We start from the raw sequence: 19,392 nt of genomic DNA on the forward strand, positions 1-19,392 counted from the left end.
TAGAAAACTTATTCATATTTTTAAATTTGCATTTTTGAATGTAAGCTGTGGTTTATAATTCTTAATATTCAGCAATAAATATTATACCCTGCTGGTTCTCTTTGTAAAATAAACATGCAGAGCGTGTGGGTATTATAAGTTGTTTAAAAACACTATGAGAAAGTCATAAGGCTAGTGAACCTACCATATAACAAGGAGAAACACATTTCTAATACATCAACATAGCTACCTACTAAACGGGGCTATTTTCATACTTGAGTAGGTGACACCAGTTTTGACTGAATATTGGCAATTACGTATCTCCTCTATAATTTATCTTTTTATTTTCTTTCCCTACAACTTTCAGGTAGAACTTTAGACTTCATAGCACTGAATTAACCTGCACTGAAAGCTGTTTACCTGCAGTTGTTCACTTTTTTGAAAGTGACCATGTCTCAAGTTCAAGTGCAAGTTCAGAACCCATCTGCTGCTCTCTCAGGGAGCCAAATACTGAACAAGAACCAGTCTCTTCTCTCACAGCCTTTGATGAGTATTCCTTCTACTACTAGCTCTCTGCCCTCTGAAAATGCAGGTAGACCTATCCAAAACTCTGCTTTACCCTCTGCATCTATTACATCCACCAGTGCAGCTGCAGGTAAGCGTATGACTCCAAGTGTCTTCTGTTTCAAATGTTTTCTTAGCCTGTTTTCTGATCTGATAAGTAGATTGCAGATGTAGGGAGCTCTCACACATTTATCTTCAGGAAGCAGAAGAAAGTATTAACTGCCCACACTTCTTTATCCCAGATATGAAACACTTGTTTGTGTATTGGGTTGATGGAGGCCTTGGACAGACCATTTTGAAGTGTAAGAAAGAAAATTGGAAACTAAACTATAAAGTTTACTATGTTATAAAGTGGTGGATGGCAGAAAGAGTTGAATAATAAATACTACTTTGGATATTCATTGCTGTATGGGAAAATTTCTGCTTTTAAAGTTATTTCCCAGAGGAGTTCCCTGTTGTGGCTCTCGATAACGAATCCAGCTAATATCTGTGAGGACATGGGTTTGATCCTCGACCTCAGTGGGTTAAGGATATGGCATTGCTGTGAGCTGTGGTGTAGGTTGCAGATGTGGCTTGGATCTGGCGTTGCTGTGGCTGTGGTATAGGCTTGCAGCTACAGCTCCGATTTGACCCTTAGCCTGGAACTTCCATATGCCGCAAGTGCGGCCCTAAAAAAAAAAAAAAAAAAATTATTTCCCAGAACTGACTTGTAGGTGTAAGCCTCCTTTTTGGATATATGTAAGATTTATCCCAAGCATGGGGGCAGCCAGATTTACTGGAAAGCAAAAGTGTGTTACCATTCATTAATATTTGTTTTGAAAAAGTAAGTTTAAGTTGAGGTTCCAGAGGTAGTTACGAAATCATAGTGCGGACCAATTAGAAATGGAACAAAGAAGCAGAGTTTTTTGGTTTTTTTGGTTTTGGCTGGAGCATGCAGCTGCTTGATATGGGATCTCAGTTCCCAGAGCAGGGATTAAACCCAGGCCGTAGCAGTGAAAGCACCAAGTCGCAATCACTGGACCACCAAGGAACTCCCAAGAGGCAGAGATTTTTTTTTTTTTTGAAAGGAAATAAGTTGAGAAGCAGTCATATTTGACTATTAGGAAATTAAACCGAACTAAATACTCTCACTCATCAGAAAGGATTTGACACCTCTGAAAGAAGAACCTCCTGAAAACAATATTCTGCTCCCCAAACCTCCCCTGCCTCCGCCAAAGTTGCAACACCAATTAAATGGGGTATCAGCATGGGTGTCTCTATATTAGAGTCACCTTCTAACAAATCCTTTTCAACTCAATATGCTTGACAGTTTCGCTTGCATTTCCTCCTTCATCCTCTCATTTTCTTTACTTTTTAAATCTGTTCTTAGAGCATTACCTTGTCCCACTCTCATCTGCACGGCATCTATCATGCTACCTCTAGACTTCCTTGGACTGGCTCACCAAATAGCATTCTTACCTTGTTATAGTCCCCTAAAGAGTCAGTGTTCCCCAAATTTGCCATTTGAATGCCATCTTAATAGGAAATGGCACAGACTATTTCAGTCCTCTGGGATTTATTGCTATTTCTTCTCATGTGTTCTTATATCCACATTTTGTTAATTTTATAAAAGTCCTGTCTGCCAAAGCCATTTTATTTTTCTTGTATAATTGTCAGAAATAGATAAAGCCTGAGGATGGCAGCCTCTGGTGATAAGACTAGAGGACGTACCAAGAATGAGAAGTTAGCTATGTGGAAAACGACAGTCGTTGTTTGAGAAATGGTATTGGCATGTTGCGTTTTGTGAAATAACGAACAGGTACAGTTGACAGCTGTTGTGGTAACCAGTGTGTGTGTGTCTCTGCTCAAAAGATCTCCTGGTTATTCCTTTGTGTATAATAGCAGTGCTTCATCTGATTTCAAATCTTGCGTGCCTGCCATAATTTAGTTATTCCTCTGACTTCTGTTCTCTCTCTTTTGAAGACACACCCTCTCCTAGGTTACCAGGCTTCAACTGGTTCAGAAAAGATCTGGCCGTGTCTTCAGACTGTGCCCCCAATGTGGTTTGCAGTTTTGCATCACGGCTGCTCTGAATCCTTAGACCTTCATTTTTCATATCCCTGGTAGAGCCACAGTCTTATATGCTACTAGTTGACTTCAATGCTCTTACATTATTTTTCAGTTCCTTCTAATATGGCACACCCCAAAGAGAAAACCCCAATGTGTCTTGTGAATGAGTTAGCCCGTTTCAACAAGATTCAGCCTGAGTATAAGCTTTTGCGTGAGCAAGGTCCAGCTCACTGTAAGGTAAATATTGTCCATACTGCTTGTGCATTTATAACCCACTAGGAATGTTTTTTTTCTTTTTATATAGTTGCAAGTGGTGCTCTGATTCAAAATACGTATTTTTTAACTGCTGAGGTTGTCTGAAAGAGATGCAAAAGTACAGATTTTTGGCAAGTCGCTTCTTTTTTCATCTTTGCAGAACAGGTCAAAGAAAAGATAATGCATCTTTTGGGGGATATTTGGCTTTTAAAACTCCAATTAGTGTGTGGTTGTTTAAGATTCTGAATAGAGACAATTCCCAAGTACCTGCGAATGATTTCCTGTGAGTTTTACAGGCTCCGAGCCTCCTGGCTACAGCCTTCCTCTGGCTCCTTTCCTGCTTGTTTGCACGTGCACGTGTACCTTAGACTGGGCAGGGAGAGCAGGTGAGCAGGAAATCAGTTTTGCCACTTGCTAGCAATCCAGATACAGGGTTTGAACCTGAGAGGTAGTAATCAGTCACCCGGTGTGTATTTTGGATTGTCTCTGATTTCAGTATCCTTGTCATTCCCCTCATCTTAGAGAATGAAAGACTGACTGAGATTTGAATTTTTACTACTTGTTATTCAAGAGTTCAGTCTTTTAAGGTTGTTTGATATGTGTGCCAATGTACATCTTGGAACTTAAATGTTTGCATATCTGGCTTTACCTTTTGCAGCTCTAATATGAGAGGATTTGGTATGAGGGGGAATTGGGCTCCTGTTTCTGATCCTAGACTTACAGTAAGATAATATAATCTTAAAAGGATAAGTTACATGTCTCCTTAAGCCTCGTTTTTCTTGACAGGCAAAGCTCAAACCTTGAATGATAGCAAGTTTCTCTTTTCATTTGACTAAAAGTAACATCAACCACAATCAGAAATAGGGACCATAGGATAGTGCAGTTAGGTGCCTTTGGAGCCAGACATATCTAGATTTGAATCTCAGCTTCTTATTAGTTGTGTGCTATTGGGCAAGTTGCTACTTTTTTTGAACCTCAGTTTCCTCATCTGTAAAATGGGGATAATAATACCTACCAGCCAGGCCTGTTGTGAGAATGTATATTAAAGCGTAGAGCACAGTGCCTGGCACTTAGTGTATGCTTGAGAGATGGTAGTTGTTATTATTACTAAGCAATCATGCATTTAAGAAAAACAGAAATTTCCCACTCACATGGAGCTAGTTTTAATTTATTCTAAAGCATAATTATATTTGCAATATTTCTTTAGAAGGCAATTGGCCGTTTTTTATAATAGTTCTGTTTCTTCTACAGGATTTTTTTTTTGCAGACCTTAACTTTGGGATTCCCTTTGTTAACTGTTTCTGGTATTTTTTTTCAAATACGTGCTCTCTCACTTGAAAACTCTATTAGTACTTAAGGTAATTTGGCTCTGTGTTCAGTCTGTAACTACGTTTTTTTTTAACCTACAAGTTGCTCAAAGGAAAAGTGATTCCTTCTAGATGACTGTTAGACTATTTAAAAAGTCAGAGGTCTGGTGTACTTTTAATTCTGTCTGAACCAAGATCTAACCTCACTACCAACCCTCCACACAGAAGACAGCAGAGTGGCAGCAGCATCAACGGGACAGTCCTGGAGAAAGTCAAAACTGATCATGAAATTAACTCTTTTCTGTTTTTAGCATTTTCCCCTTCAATGTCTTTCCATGAAAGGATCACGAAAATGACCCTGGGATGGCACAGCACTGCAGGCTTCTGCTGGTTGACCTGACTTCTCAGGCCTGACAGGGTTTTGCGTTCATGTTATTGGTGCTTAAATGAGTAACTTTTTGAACTGCAGCATAAATACAGGAGACCTCTAATGTTTCAAGGGGGATGAGGGATTCTTTAATTTTTCCCCTTTAGTGAAAGCTGTGCGCTGAGGGAATCCTGAAGTTAAGATCTACAAGAAAAATCAGCTATGAAGGCAAGTCAGCCCTTGAATTTAAATGACCTAGACATACTCAAATCACTAGTGCTTTGACTTGTAAATGAAATAAAGTGACATTTGGTGATAAAATTAGAAGAATAAAAGTTTCAAAGTAGTGAGTCTCAAACCTTAAAGTATATCAGAATCACTTTGGGAGCTTATTGTAAATACACATACCTGGGTCTCCTCTTGTGGTCTTTAGTTGAAATCCATGGGCATGTGTTTTTACCAGGCTTCTCAGGTTATTCTTCAGATGCACACAAAAGTTAAAGAATCATTGTGCTGTGATGGGTCATTGTATTTTTGTTTTTGATAAAGTATTAATTTAATACTGATAGGATTAACATAACCTGATTTTACAACTGGAGTGTGCACATGGGTTGCCTTTATACTTAAAAAAGGAAAAAAAAAGAGGCTTGCCATTGTCAGCATTTGTTGAGGACAGAAATGAACTGTTTTGATCTTTGCTTGCTGTGAATCTGATTTTTTTCTGAAAGTGGAGGCAGAAAGTGGTCTGAATAGTAGTCTTAGGAAAGTAGAGGCAACATTTTGAAACCTGGCTGATGCTCCCAAATTTACTTGTGTTTTTGTCGTAATGGGCTTGTGTTTTCAGACAAGAGTCCGCAAATACAACATGAAAACAAGTATTGTCTTAATTTGTATAAGATCCTACTATGTGTCTAAATTAAGTTTGCTAAATTTCTTCCATGAGAGGTAATGGGAAGACAATTTCTGTTTGGATGGCTGCCCAATAATCAATGTTCAATGTTTTAATATATAAGAAACCTTTTTTTTTAATCTCTGTGGTTACCCCTGTCTTTCAAAGCATGGTTTTCTATAGAGTGCTGTGTAATACAAGTCAATGATACGTGTATCTTTTTGTGTTTGTAAAACCAGTGAAAAAGGGGGTGAAGGGATAAATGACCAAGATAATGACCACGCCTTTTAAACCATGACCATAAAATATGTTCAAGGTCCACGTGACATATTACAGTCAACATCAGGTTTCGTGAATTGAGAGCTCACAATTTTCATTTGTAGGTGTTTACAGTACAGCTAACACTTGGAGATCAGCACTGGGAAGCTGAAGGAACTAGTATTAAAAAAGCCCAACACACAGCTGCTGCCAAAGCTTTGGAAGGAACAAAATTTCCTAAACCCATAGTCCGCCCTTTTCGTAGCGAAGGAAGGAATCCAGGTATTATGCGTGGGCCAAGACAGGTTCCTTTCAAAAGTGTGTCTAGAGGTACCCGTTTAGTATCTATATGAATTCTCTCTTTCTTAACTAACTTGTTGATTTTGAAAGCACAGATTTTGCACTACCAGTGGCAAATGCTTATCTTTTCAGAATCTTAACCTGACTCTAAAGCAGTGGTTTCCAATCTACAATCTGGAGAAGTGGTCATGGGAGATGGGGGATGTCACCAAACAATTTCTAAGATTTTTTAAAAAGCTTAGTGAAGACACATATTTTTTTTTCTTTTGATAAGGTTTATAAATTACCAAGAATGTAGATTTTAGCTAAAATCACTTAAATTCAGTATGGTCATATTGATTACCACATGTTGGTCATAATCCCTGATTGTCAATTTTATGTCTCCTGATCATTAACAAGAATGAGAAAGTAACATTTGCAAATCATTAGATAATTATCTCTTCAAGAAAGGTCCAGGGGAGGAGAATACTGAAAAAGAAGAGCGTCTGATAAAAGCTTGGGAACCACTGACCTGGTGGCTGTAGGTGGAAGTGGCTGTTTTAGCAGAGTTACCCCTCTAGGACATGAACTCACCCCAGGCCCTTTGAATGCGGGAATGAATCGGGAAGATCTTGGTCACATCTTTCTTGTTGCTTTTGATTTCTATGTAGTATTCTTTCTTCAAATTCGTTCTCTAGGTGCTCCCTTCATGGCTCAGCAGTTAACGAACCTGACTAGGATCCATGAGCATGCAGGTTCAATCCCTGGCCTCACTCAGTGGGTTAAGGATCTGGCGTTGCCGTGAGCTGTGGTGCAGGTCGCAGACATGGCTCAGATCCCGAGTTGCTGTGGCTGCGGTGTAGGCTGATAACTGTAGCTCTGATTCGATGCCTAGCCTGGGAACTTCCATATGCTGTGGGTGTGGCCCTAAAAAGCAAAAAAAAAAATTATGTTCTCTAATGCAGATACATTATATGGGTCAGAGCTACTCTTAAAATGTAACTATTTGAATTACATAAAAATATAATTCTGAAAAAATTCTGATGTTAGCTAGAGGGAGGTTGTGACCCTCTGACTTAGCGAATGCAAAGATATTCTTATAAATTTGATTCATGCATTAAATTTAGTCAGACTAGTTATGATACTGAATCAAGTCATTTTTATTTTTCTCTACACACATCCTAAAGAGGCATCATAAAGTGGGTTTTTGTGTGCGTTTACACGGAACTTTGCCATTGCTAGTGTTGTTCTGTGTTTGATATGAAAATGTTTTTAGATGTGACTGTGCACTGACACTAATCTTTCCAGGCTGGTTTTCCTTTTAAATTATTTTTAAAGGTTTATGATATGGATGAACTGAGAGAAAAAAAATGGGAGAATGAATAGTATGTATTTTATAAAGTTTATAACTCTGAGATAACCCAAGATATACTTGTTCCTGTTGTATATGGCAACAAAACTCATTTCCTAACAAGTATTGCCACAAGTCACATCACATTATAACTATAGAGAATGGAAATATCGGAGTTCTCCTATGGCACAGTGGGTTGAGGATCCGGCATTGCTGCAGCTGTGGCATAGGTCTCAGCTGTGGCTCGGATTCAGTCCATGGCCCAGGAACTTCCGTGTGTCGTGAGTGCGGCTGAAAAAAAAGGATAATGGTAATATCTATTTCGTGCCATTCATCTGACTTCTCCAGATAGAACTGACTTGTCTCCTCGGTGATTATACACCTTTTCTTATAGCACACATCCTGTCATGTTACACTTCTCTGTGTGTGTTTTGTTTACTTTGAACTCCTCTGGGGCAAGGATTTTGTCTCTCAAGCTTAGCACAGTGCTTTGCCTCTTGTTAGTACTGAATAAATGCATTGTTCTATGAAATAGTGTGTACAGACATCCAGTCAGTACAGCCAAAGTTGTATTGGTTAAGTATTCCCAAACAGTGAAGTGATGTGGACAGGCCTATGAGACTTTTTTTAATCGTGGCATTTGATATGTATTGGAACTTATTTATGACAACTGGAATGTATGGCTTTCACTGCTAACATCCTGTTAACATTGTTGCTCCCCTAATAGCCCTTATAGTATATTTTGTGCGATTGACTATGTATTGATATCTAGAAATCACAAGCAGATTCTTGGATTTCCTGACCTGATGCCTAGCAGTGAAGTACTTAGATCCTTTCATGAAATGCATCATGAATCCAGTTAGCAGAAAGCATGCTCTTCTTTTTTATTATAGTGAGCGTTATTCTCATATCAGAAAAAAACAGTTATTTGTGTTGATTCTGTGTTGCAGAAAGCATAACCCCTACTGTAGAACTAAATGCACTGTGCATGAAACTTGGAAAAAAACCAATGTATAAGCCTGTCGATCCTTACTCTCGGATGCAGTCCACCTATAACTACAACATGAGAGGAGGTGCTTATCCCCCAAGGTATGTGTTTGTTTTGTTTTAAATACAGATGAAAATATATCTGATCTTTTTACATAGAATAATAAGATCTATAGATGGTACAGCACGTGATGGTTTGATTTGGTCCACTTTGGCCTGTCAGATGCTAAAATCAGTCTTTATTTTGTTGGTGTTGTTGAAACTGTATTGTGTTGGTCTGTTAGCTCCTACCACTGAAAAGGGCCTGAGCACATTCCTCACTAGCAGTATGGACCCCAAGCAAGCTGGTTAAAGATCACCATTGTAACTGCTTTGTGCAACTGAGTGATATTTGTACATGTTTCCTGCAGCATGACAATTCTCAACATTCATAGTTTCTTGATTGTCTTTATTGGTTACTTTCTGACCTTTAAACTTACCTTTGTGGTTTGTAAATAGCCCCACTGTACAGGTACAGTAAGATATTCATTGAAACCTGAAAATATCATGTATTTAAATCCTTCTGCTTGTGGTCATAACACACTAGTGGATAGATTAATGATCAGAATGGGTCTCTGCCCTACCTTGGGGGGAAAGTGGAGGCCAAAGCAATTTTAAAAATAGAAACTCTGAAATGGGGGTTCCCATCATGGTGCAGTGGAAACAAATCCGGCTAGTATCCATGAGGATATGGATTCGACCCCTGGCTTCACTTAGTGGGTTAAGGATCTGGTGTTGTGGTGAGCTCTGGTGTAGGTTGCAGATGAAGCTTGGATCCCCTGTTGCTCTTGCTGTCATGTAAGCCGGCCGCTGTAGCTCTGATTCGACTCCTGGGGAATTCCATATGCTGGCCCTAAAAAGCAAAAAGAAAAAAAAAAAAAAGAGAGACAGGAAGAAGGAAGGAAGAAAGAAACTAACTCTGAAATGGGAGAAACCAGTCTCTGCCAGGCTATAGGTTATTGTGCTTTCCAGAAATGAGGGTCTTTTTTTTTCTTTCCCATGCCTGTGGCTGGTGGAAGTTCCCAGGCCAGGGATCAGATCCACGTCACAGCAGCAACAATGTCAGATCCTTAACCTGCTGCACTGCAAGAGAACTCCCAGAAATGGAAGTCTTTTTTTTGTTTGGTTTAGGCCATGCCCAGGGAATGTGGGAGTTCCCGGGAATGCAGCCCGAGCCACCACAGTGACAATACTCGATCCTTAACCTGATGAACCATATGGAACCTCCTGAAGCTTCTTTCTAAAAGTCTTGTGTTTGACAAGGGGGACAGACACCAGGAGTAAGAGAGGCTACAACTCTATTATCTATAAAAAGGTCCCCACACCAAAAACCTATAAAAATGAAAAGACAGAGGGAGATGAGGGAGAAAGGAAAAACCCCAGTAAATCAGCTAAGCGATGAAGAGATTCTCAGCCTCCAGGAAAAAAGACTTTAGATTGTTGATGCTGAAGATGATGCAAGACGTTGGAAATAAACTGGAGGCAAAGATGGATAACTTACAGGAAACACTGACCAAAGAGATAAAAGATATAAAACTTAAACAAGAAGAGATGCAAAATATAGTAACTGAAGTAAAAAATTCACTAGAAGCAGCTAACAGCAGAATACAGGAGGCAGAAGAACAAATAAGCAAGGTGGAGGACAGATTAGTGGAAATTACGGATGTGGAAGAGAAAAGAGAAAAAAGATTGAAAACAAATAAAGAGAGTCTCAGAGAACTCTGGGACAACGTTAAACGCACCAACATCCATATTATAGGGGTGCCAGAAGGAGAAGAGAGAGGGAAGGGGACAGAAAAAATATTCCAAGAGATAATAGCCGAAAACTTCCCTAACATGGGAAAGGAACCACTCACTCAAATCCAGGAAGCACAACGCGTACCATATAAAATAAACCCAAGGAGGAATACACCGAGACACATAGTAATCCAACTGACCAAAATTAAAGAGGAAATCTTGAAAGCAGCTAGGGAAAAGAAACAAGTAACATACAAGGGAACCCCAATAAGGTTATTGGCAGATTTTTCATTAGAAACTCTGCAGGCCGGAAGGGAGTGGCATGATATACTTAACATGATGAAAGGAAAAAAACCTCCAACCAAGATGACTCTACCCAGCAAGGCTCTCATTCAGATTTGAAGGAGAAATCAAAATCTTCTCAGATAAGCAAAAGTTGAGATAATTCAGCAACATTAAACCAGACTTACAACAAATACTAAAGGAACTTCTCTAGGCATAAAAGAAAAGACAGCAACAGGAAACAAAAATTCCACACATGACAAGGCTCACCAGTAAAGGTATACATACAGCAAAGATACGAAATCATCCATGCGCAATTATACCACCAAAATCAGAAATCAGGAGAAGAGTTGGGTACAAATGCAGGACACTGGAGATGAACTTGCAATTAAGAGAACAACAACTTAAAACAATCTCATATACATATAGACTCATATCAAAACTTCAGAATAACTGCAAACCAAAAATCTACAATTGATACACAAACAAGGAATCTCTGGAGAAGAAATATATCTCGTAGTAAATAAGTGCGTAATCCACCATGAAGAGGGTCATTCGACATCATTCTTGGAATGCTGAAGTCTTCTTAGATCTGATTCTGGTTTCCTCTCCATCAAAGTACTTACGATAATTAAATAATGCAACTGTACAATTAAATAATACAGTTCTACAATTGTATTATTAATAACCATTTCTCTTCATGGTACAATGTAAGGTCTATAATGTCTTGTTTATCACATCACCTAGAATGGTGTAATGCCTATATTGAAGAATCAATAACATGTAACAAATTGTGAGGACATATTTATATAGTTACACTGTTTTTTAACTAATTTATGCATTTTATATTTTACTTATTTTCAGAGGGTATATTATTTTTGTTATTCTTACCAGTTATTCTTTTTATTATGCTATATAAAATATTTAATGGTATATAAGGCTTTCTTCTTTATAAATTTTAGTTGCATAATGTAACAATTTTAGTATAATGCTAATTGTTAAAGAAAAATTGAAATGTAATAGATAATACTAAATAGTAAGGATGAAAGCCATACAAAATAGGATAAAGTATAGAATAAATTTCCTATTTGTCTCAGCATATTTTCCATTCCACTTCTCCAGAGGATGTCACTTAATCTGTTTCTTAAGATCCATGATATAATAATCTGTGTGAATGTAATTGTGCTTAAATGTATGTATTTTATTCTGTAAAAAAAAATAAAAATAAAATATCAAAAAATAAAATGGACTACATCACAGAGCAGAAAAAAATAAAATAGAAGTCTTGTGTTTAAGAATTTCCATCCTTTTCTGGAGACATGGAAGTGTGAATCTCAGATATGAGAAAGTAGAGCATATTTTCTTTCTCAGCCAAAGCCTGATCCATTTTAGATTTTGTAATTATGGATTAGCTTTATATATATGTATAAATTGAACTCATGTAATTTGTAAGCCAGTGTATTTTGTGGAACATGAACAGTATTTGCTTACACTGTGTGGCAATTCTAATTTAGCATAAACATACGAAATCTCATATATATATATATATTTTTTTTTTTTTGTCTTTTTGCCATTTCTTGGGCCACTCCTGCGGCATATGGGAGGTGCCTAGGCTAGGGGTCTAATCAGAGCTGTAGCCGCCAGCCTACGCCAGAGCCACAGCAATTTGGGATCCGAGCTGCGTCTGCGACCTACACCACAGCTCATGGCAACGCCGGATCCTTAACCCACTGAGCAAGGGCAGGGATCGAACCCACAACCTCATGGTTCCTAGTCGGATTGGTTAACCACTGCGCCACGACGGGAACTCCCTCTGAATATATTGATGAGGAATCATTATTAGCAAGCAAAAGCTAATGTGATGAGGACCTATGATAAAGGAAAGACTTGGAATTTGCCAAATATGTACAGTGACTTATCAATCTGAAACTAATTTTCCTTACTCCTTCTATTTTTAGGTACTTTTACCCATTTCCAGTACCACCTTTACTTTATCAAGTTGAGCTTTCTGTGGGAGGACAGCAATTTAATGGGAAAGGAAAGACGAGACAGGCTGCGAAACACGATGCTGCTGCGAAAGCTTTGAGGATCCTGCAGAATGAGCCCCCACCTGAGAGGCTGGAGGTAAGGGGCGCAGAACTGGGGCTCCTTGACACTTTGGGTGTTGTAGGGGGGTGGGAAAGACGTCAAGTTGCATTTTCTAAGAGGATGCATTCAGAGCTGTCCATAATTTTGTTCCTTGATTGCTTATAAGCTGTCGTACCATGTAGCTTTCTTGCCTTTTCTCTTCCTTTAAAAAAATTTCTTAGCAGGAAAGTCGGGTGCCTTCTTTTGAACTCAGTGGCATAGTTATGAGTGAACAGTGTTAGAATGTGACTCAGTTGAGTTGTGAAAACATGCATGGATGAATTCTTTGGTGCTAAAGACTATGCTTGTCAGAATCTGTGATTTATGATACCAGGTTAGAGGATTTTCTGAACCATTTTGACCAAATGTTCTTTCTTAATTGTATTGAAGTGCTAGTTATCTACTATTGCTTAACAAACCATCACAAAACTTTGTGGCTCAAACTCCTATAGACTTTTATTTTGCTCACAAGCCTGCAGTTCAGGCAAGGCTTGGCAGGGGGAGCCTGTCTCTGCTCCATGTAGCTGGGGCTGAGGCAGCTCTGCAGGGGCTGGAGGATCTTTTTCAAGATGGCTCCTTCACAGGGCTCTTAAGTTGTTGCTGGCTTTCGGCTGGGGACTAAGAGGGGGCTCTGTTCCAGGGACCTCAGTTTCTTTTGTTAACCTGTACAGAGACTGTTTACACATCCTGTGGTATGATGGCTAGGTTCCAAGAATGAACATTCTAGAAGACAGTAAATGGAAGCAGCTGCCAGTTTCTTAGGACCTGGGCACAGAAATCAGCACAGCATCACTTCTGCCAAATTCTACAGATCAAACAGGCAGAGAGGCCAGATTCATAATAAGGAGATACAGGATTTCTCTCTCTCTCTCTCTTTTTTTTTTTTTAGTTGAGGTAGAATTCACACAACAGTTTTACAATTTTAACCATTTTGAGTATACAGTTTAGAAACTTTTAGTACATTCACAATGTCAAGAGCCCCAGTTCTGGTTAAGAGTAGTATCAAAGTATTTGGGGGCTGTGTTTTAAAACTATCACAATAGGTAAAGGATTTTAATTCTCTGTGACTAGATAGGATATGGGTCTTAGAAAATCAATGACTCTATGCATTGAGGGGCCAGAGCATTAGTGATTGTCTCTGATAAGGCAGTCTTATCACCAAAGGTCCAGAAGAAACCTACTGAGTAGAAAACATTGAGATTTCATGATTCTGTTTAATCACAGCATGAAATGCCTTCTGAAAATACCCCTGGATATTTGACCTTCCTTCCTTAAGAAATAACTTCTCAAAGAATAAGATCTTGCACAGAACACTGAGCTAAGTATGTGCTGATAGGTATGAACTTGAATGGACCCTTGCCAGGGTGTTTACTGAGGTCTGTTAAGCCCAGCTCCCCTCCTGGGTGACCCAGCTCAGATTGGTGGTCTGTGGCTTCATGGCTGGCTGCACAGGAGGGTTTTGTTTTTCTTTCATTGCAGTGCATTTCTGTCTTTGGTGTGAGCACACTTTTTATCAGAGATGATCTGTTTCCAGGGTCCACTGAGGACCAGATAAAAGAGAAGGAACTGTAACTTAGGAGAGGAGGATTTAGCGAAGTAAAAGGATAAGCTTCTCTGGTGAGATTTGTTGAAACACCAAAGATAGTGAAATCGGAGTCATTTTTGGAGACTTTTCATTTATTTGACTTAACTTTGGTGCTAATCTAACTGAAGTCAGGTGGGGTGGATACTTCTTGGTTCCTTCTAGCCAGCAGTTGTTAAACAATCACTGAACACTGGTATGTAGGTTGTCTGCTTCAGAATCACTTGAGAAGTTTAAAAAAAAATTCCTTGGCCCAACCCACATGATTCTAATACAGTTGGTCTAGGCTAAGACCCAGGAGTATGGGTTTTGCTTTTTTTTTCTTTTATAATGTGCTCTTGGAGTAACTCTAAAGCACAGTCGGGGTTTGGAAATCACAGGCCTGTGTATTTTCAGTGCTTCTCAGGCAGTTTCCCCCCGGGACTCCTCCTTGGAAGCACATCTTCACCACAGTGAAGCAAATGGAAAGCGCCTGTTGGTGTCTCAGAGCCGGCTCCCCGGAGTGTGGCTCACTAGAGCGGGTGGCTGTAGAGGGCACCCTCTCCTTGGCCCATCTGACATCCCTATGGAGCTTGGCTGGGAATGCTTATCATTCCTGCCCCTTATTTCCTTCTCTTTGCCTCTTTTCTACTTCTGTATGACTTGAAGTAGAGACGGTTCCCTTCAGAAATGGCCCAAAGACTGGCCTTAATCATTGCTTCAGAAACAAGAATCATTAATTAGGATATGACTTCTTTGAAGTAATAAATGAATCACTTGGTTTTCTACCTAAATGAGCTGCCCGTGATCTACCAGGCCCCCTGGTGGACAGGTAGCAGGGGATAAAGGGAGTTTTAAAAGATAGTTGCAAACTACACAAAATTTTTAATACTGGAGAAAAGAAAAATGATGTATAAAGGTACCACTTGGAGAAAGTCACTGTAAACCTTTTGGTGGATGTATGTGTAAGTACATACCTGCACTGTCTGTTTCACGTGAATGGGATGATATTGTACAGTAACCACCTTTTCTTTTCCCCTGAAGTGCTTATCATGAATATGTTGTCATGCTATTTACTTATAATTCCATGGACGACTCAAATTCAATATCTTCTAAGTGCTTTTAATGGCTCTAAAATGTTGTTGAAAGTTTTGTGTGTGTGTGTGGTGGTTTTTTTGTTTCTTTGTTTTTGGTTTTTTTTAGGGCCACACCCTTGGCATGTGGAGGTTCCCAGGCTAGGGGTCGAATTGGAGCTGTAGCTGCTAGCCTATACCACAGCCACAGCAGCGCGGAATCCAAGCCACATCTGTGACCTACACCACAGCTCATAGCAACACCAGATCCTTAACTCACTGAGCGAGGCCAAGGATCGAACCTGCGTCCTTATGGATACTAGTCAGGTCCATTAACCCCTGAACCACAATAGGAACTCGTGTTGAAAGTTGTATAGCATGTGATTGTGTGCTGAATCAATTCATCCTTTCTAAAAACATAGCCAATAAAGCCAGCAGTTTCTGTGTACAGGACAGGTTGTTGACAGGCATTGTGCTCAGCCCTGAAGGTAAACATTGCTCTTCTCCATGTGGAGTTTGGTTGAATGAAGTTGGCTGATGTTAACATCAGTAACATCAAAAGGTGCAGTGAGGGGAGTTCCCATGGTGGCTCAGTGTACTTGAGGATTTGGGTTCAATCTCTGGCCCTGCTTGGTGATTTGAGGATCTGGCATGTTGCCAGGAGCTGTAGTGTAGGTTGCAGATGTGGCTCAGGTCCCAAGTTGCTATTGATACTGTGGCTGTGGCATAGGCCGGCAGCTATAGCTCAGATTTGTCCCCTAGCCTGAGACCTTCCATATGCTGTGGGTGCGGCCCTAAAAAGCAAAAAAAAAAAAAAAAAAGTCCAGTGAGTTCTGCTGTGGTGCAATGGGATTGGCAGTATCTCTGGAGGACTGGGATGTGAGTTCAGTCCCTGGCTCTTCACAGCAGGTTAAGGATCCAGTGTTGCTGCAACTGCAGCATAGGTGGAAACGGTGGCTCAGGTTGCAACTGTGGCTCTTATTTGATCCTTGGCCTAGGAGCTCCATATGCTATGGGGTAACCAAAAAGAAGAAGAAAAAAAAAAGGCAATGAGTGCTAGGATGGAAGTAGCAAGCGTCACGAGAGCATAAGATGTCTTGTTTAGGTTGGAGTACTGTTGGTACATTCAGAGATGTCTTTTCTGAGGAGGAGTCATTTAAACTGAAACTAAAGATGAGCATAAGAGCAGGGGAAGTACATTCCCAGCACAGGGAGCAGCTTGTGCCAAGGTCCTGAGTTGGGAAAGCTCTTCTCTTCTGTCCAGTCCTATCCTATTCTATCCTCTCCATCTAAGGCATGTGCTAATAAAGGAAGACTTACTCAGTGTCTGAGTTGTTAGGAGTAAGGTGGTCATATAGTATTTTTTTTTGTCTTTTTTGTTGTTGTTGTTGTTGTTGCTATTTCTTGGGCCGCTCCTGTGGCATATGGAGGTTCCCAGGCTAGGGGTTGAATCGGAGCTGTAGCCACCGGCCTACACCAGAGCCACAGCAACGCGGGATCCGAGCCGTGTCTGCAACCTACACCACAGCTCATGGCAACGCCAGATCGTTAACCCACTGAGCAAGGCCAGGGACCGAACCCGCAACCTCATGTTTCCTAGTCGGATTCATTAACCACTGCGCCACGACGGGAACTCCCATATAGTATTTTTAATAGAGAAAAACAGGAGCTAGTGTATATGTCCATTAGTAGGGAAATGGTTAAATAAGTGAAAGCATTTATCCCAGGAGTACAGAGTGTGGTGGATATGTGTGTACATGGGCATGGAAGGAGGCTCATAATCTATTGAATGGGGGGAATCAAGATCCAGAGCTGTTATTATGTGTATAGTGTAATAGTGTTAGGTAAAGAAAAGTACCAACTGGGAGTTCCCGTCGTGGCGCAGTGGTTAACCAATCCGACTGGGAACCACGAGGTTGTGGGTTCGGTCCCTGCCCTTGCTCAGTGGGTTAAGGATCTGGTGTTGCCGTGAGCTGTGGCGTAGGTCGCAGACGCGGCTCGGATCCCGAGTTGCTGTGGCTCTGGCGTAGGCCGGTGGCTACAGCTCCGATTCGACCCCTAGCCTGGGAACCTCCATATGCCGCAGCAGCGGCCCAAGAAATAGCAAAAAAGACAAAAAAAAGAAAAGAAAAGAAAAGAAAAGTACCAACTGTGTGTGTGTCTGTATGTATGTATCTGTATATGTTTGAATGTGCATAGTTTCTATCTTGAAGGTTACAGCAAAGTTTATTTTTTTTAATGATTTTTGTTTTTTCCATTGTAGTTGGTTTACAGTGTTGTCAATTTTCTACTGTACAGCAAGGCGACCCAGTCACACATACACTCTTTTTCTCACATTCTCCTCCATCATGCCCCATCATAAATGACTAGGTATGGTTCCCTTCACTGTAAGCAGTACCTCATTGCTTATCCATTCCAAAGGCAGTAGTTTGCATCTCTTAACCCCAGATTCCCACCCATCCCACTCCCTCCCCCTCTCCCTTGGAAACAACAAATCTGTTCTCCAAGTCCATGAGCTTCTTTTCTGTGTTTATTTGTGCCATGTATTTGATTTCAGATATAGGTGAAATGGTATTTGTCTTTCTCTTTCTGACTGACCTCACTTAGGATGAGAGTCTCTAGTTCCATCCATGTAGCTGCAAATGGCATTATTTTGTTCTTTTTTAATGGCTGAGTAGTATTCCACTGTGTATATATACCACATCTTCTTAATCCATTCATCTGTCAATGGACATTTAGGTTGTTTCCATGTCTTGGGTATTGTGAATAGTGCTGTGGTGAACATAGAGGTGCTTTTGTCTTTTTCAAGGAAAGTTTTTTCCGTGTATTTATATGCCCAGGAGTGGGATTGCTGGGTCACATGGTAGTTCTGTATTGAATTTTCTGAGTTACCTCCATACTGTTTTCCATAGTGGTAATCCCAGTTTACATTTCTACCAACTGTGCAGGAGGGTTCCCTTTTCTCACACTCTCTCCAGCATTTGTTATTTGTGAACTTACTAATGATAGTCATTCTATCACCATGTGAGGTGGTATCTCATAGTAGGTTTGATTTGCAATTCTCTAATAATCAGTGATGTTGAGCATTTTTTCATGTGCTCGTTGGCCATTTGTATATCTTCTTTGGAGAAATGTCTATTCAGGTCTTTTGCCCATTTTTCCATTGGGTTGTTGGTTTTTTTTTCTGTTGAGTTGTATAAGTTGTTTGTATATTTTAGAGATTAAACCTTTGAGGGTTGCATTTTTGAAACTATTTTCTCCCAGGTTATAGCAAAGTTTAAAAGCAGTTTTCTCTTGGTAGTGATAGAAGACAGACTTTTAAAAAAAATTGTGCTATTTGAAGTTTTTTTTTTTTTTTAATACTGCTTTTGTAAAGATAAATAAATGCAACCTTTCCTGGTATTGAGTCCTTATCTTCACTTGAGCCAGGGACCTATTTAAGTAGGACTAAAACTAAAATTGGAGACCTTAATTGTCATTGTACTATCAGGGTCCATTGAATTCAGTTTTCTTTTTTTGTTGTTTTTCTTTTTTGGCCACCCTGTGGCATACGGAGTTCCCAGACCAGGGATCAAGATCCAAGCCACAGTTTTGACCTATGCAGCAGCTGTGGCAATGCCAGATCCTTTAACCCACTGTGCCGGTTGGGGACCAAGCCTGCGTCCTGGTGCTGCAGAGACACCACTGATCCTGTTGTGCCAAGGCGGGAACTCTTCACTTTTCATTTTTGAGCTTTTTCTAGCTCTGTAAGAATCGACACTGCATACTTTTATTTATTTTTGTAGAGGTTTAATAACAGAAAACATAATTTTTCTGAAAGTAGAGAAAAACTCGTTCTGTCTTGACATGTGGGTCCTTTGGGTCGTTTTATAAATCTATATTATGGCATCTTTTTCTGTTATTTTTGGCTATACCCACAGCATGCAACAAGTTCCTTGGATTGAACTTGAGCCATAGCAGTGATGATGAATCCTTAACCTCTAGGCCACCAGGGAACTTCATATTATAGAATCTTAATTTTTGTATTTTGAAACATTCTGCTGCTTATCATCCTACATATCACACTTCAGCACTGTTTATCATTTATTCCCAAATATGTAGTAAGCAAGACTAAAATAAGGAAATGGGAGAAGGATGAAATCCCTGGGTAGTAGTAGTGAAGTAATTGTTGTTACTGCATCATCCTTTAATGTTCTTACTGTGGGGCCTAATGTATCACATCATCTTTCAAGAAGATGCAAAAGAAGACTGGAGATGCCATCTTTTTGCTCCACTCTTGGCTTTTATT

General features: G+C 39.9%; 1 protein-coding gene across 13 annotated transcripts in view; it reads left to right on the top strand.

Annotated features, from left to right (window-relative positions):
* The window catches only part of STAU1 (staufen double-stranded RNA binding protein 1), a 65,616-nt gene that overhangs the window by 16,967 nt on the left and 29,257 nt on the right, over positions 1-19,392 (top strand). For 4 of the 13 annotated variants that reach the window (XM_047770900.1, XM_047770901.1, XM_047770902.1 and 1 more), the window contains exons 3-7: positions 347-634; positions 2,705-2,829; positions 5,794-5,998; positions 8,249-8,387; positions 12,302-12,467. In XM_047770900.1, coding sequence (XP_047626856.1) covers positions 430-634; positions 2,705-2,829; positions 5,794-5,998; positions 8,249-8,387; positions 12,302-12,467 — 840 coding nt within the window. In that variant the 5' untranslated portion in view covers positions 347-429. The remainder of the gene's footprint in view (positions 1-346; positions 635-2,704; positions 2,830-5,793; positions 5,999-8,248; positions 8,388-12,301; positions 12,468-19,392) is intronic. The other 9 variants (XM_047770904.1, XM_047770913.1, XM_047770905.1 and 6 more) reach the window with 4 other exon arrangements.

Source organism: Phacochoerus africanus, chromosome 3 (assembly GCF_016906955.1).
Source record: "Phacochoerus africanus isolate WHEZ1 chromosome 3, ROS_Pafr_v1, whole genome shotgun sequence".
Lineage (NCBI taxonomy): Eukaryota > Metazoa > Chordata > Mammalia > Artiodactyla > Suidae > Phacochoerus > Phacochoerus africanus.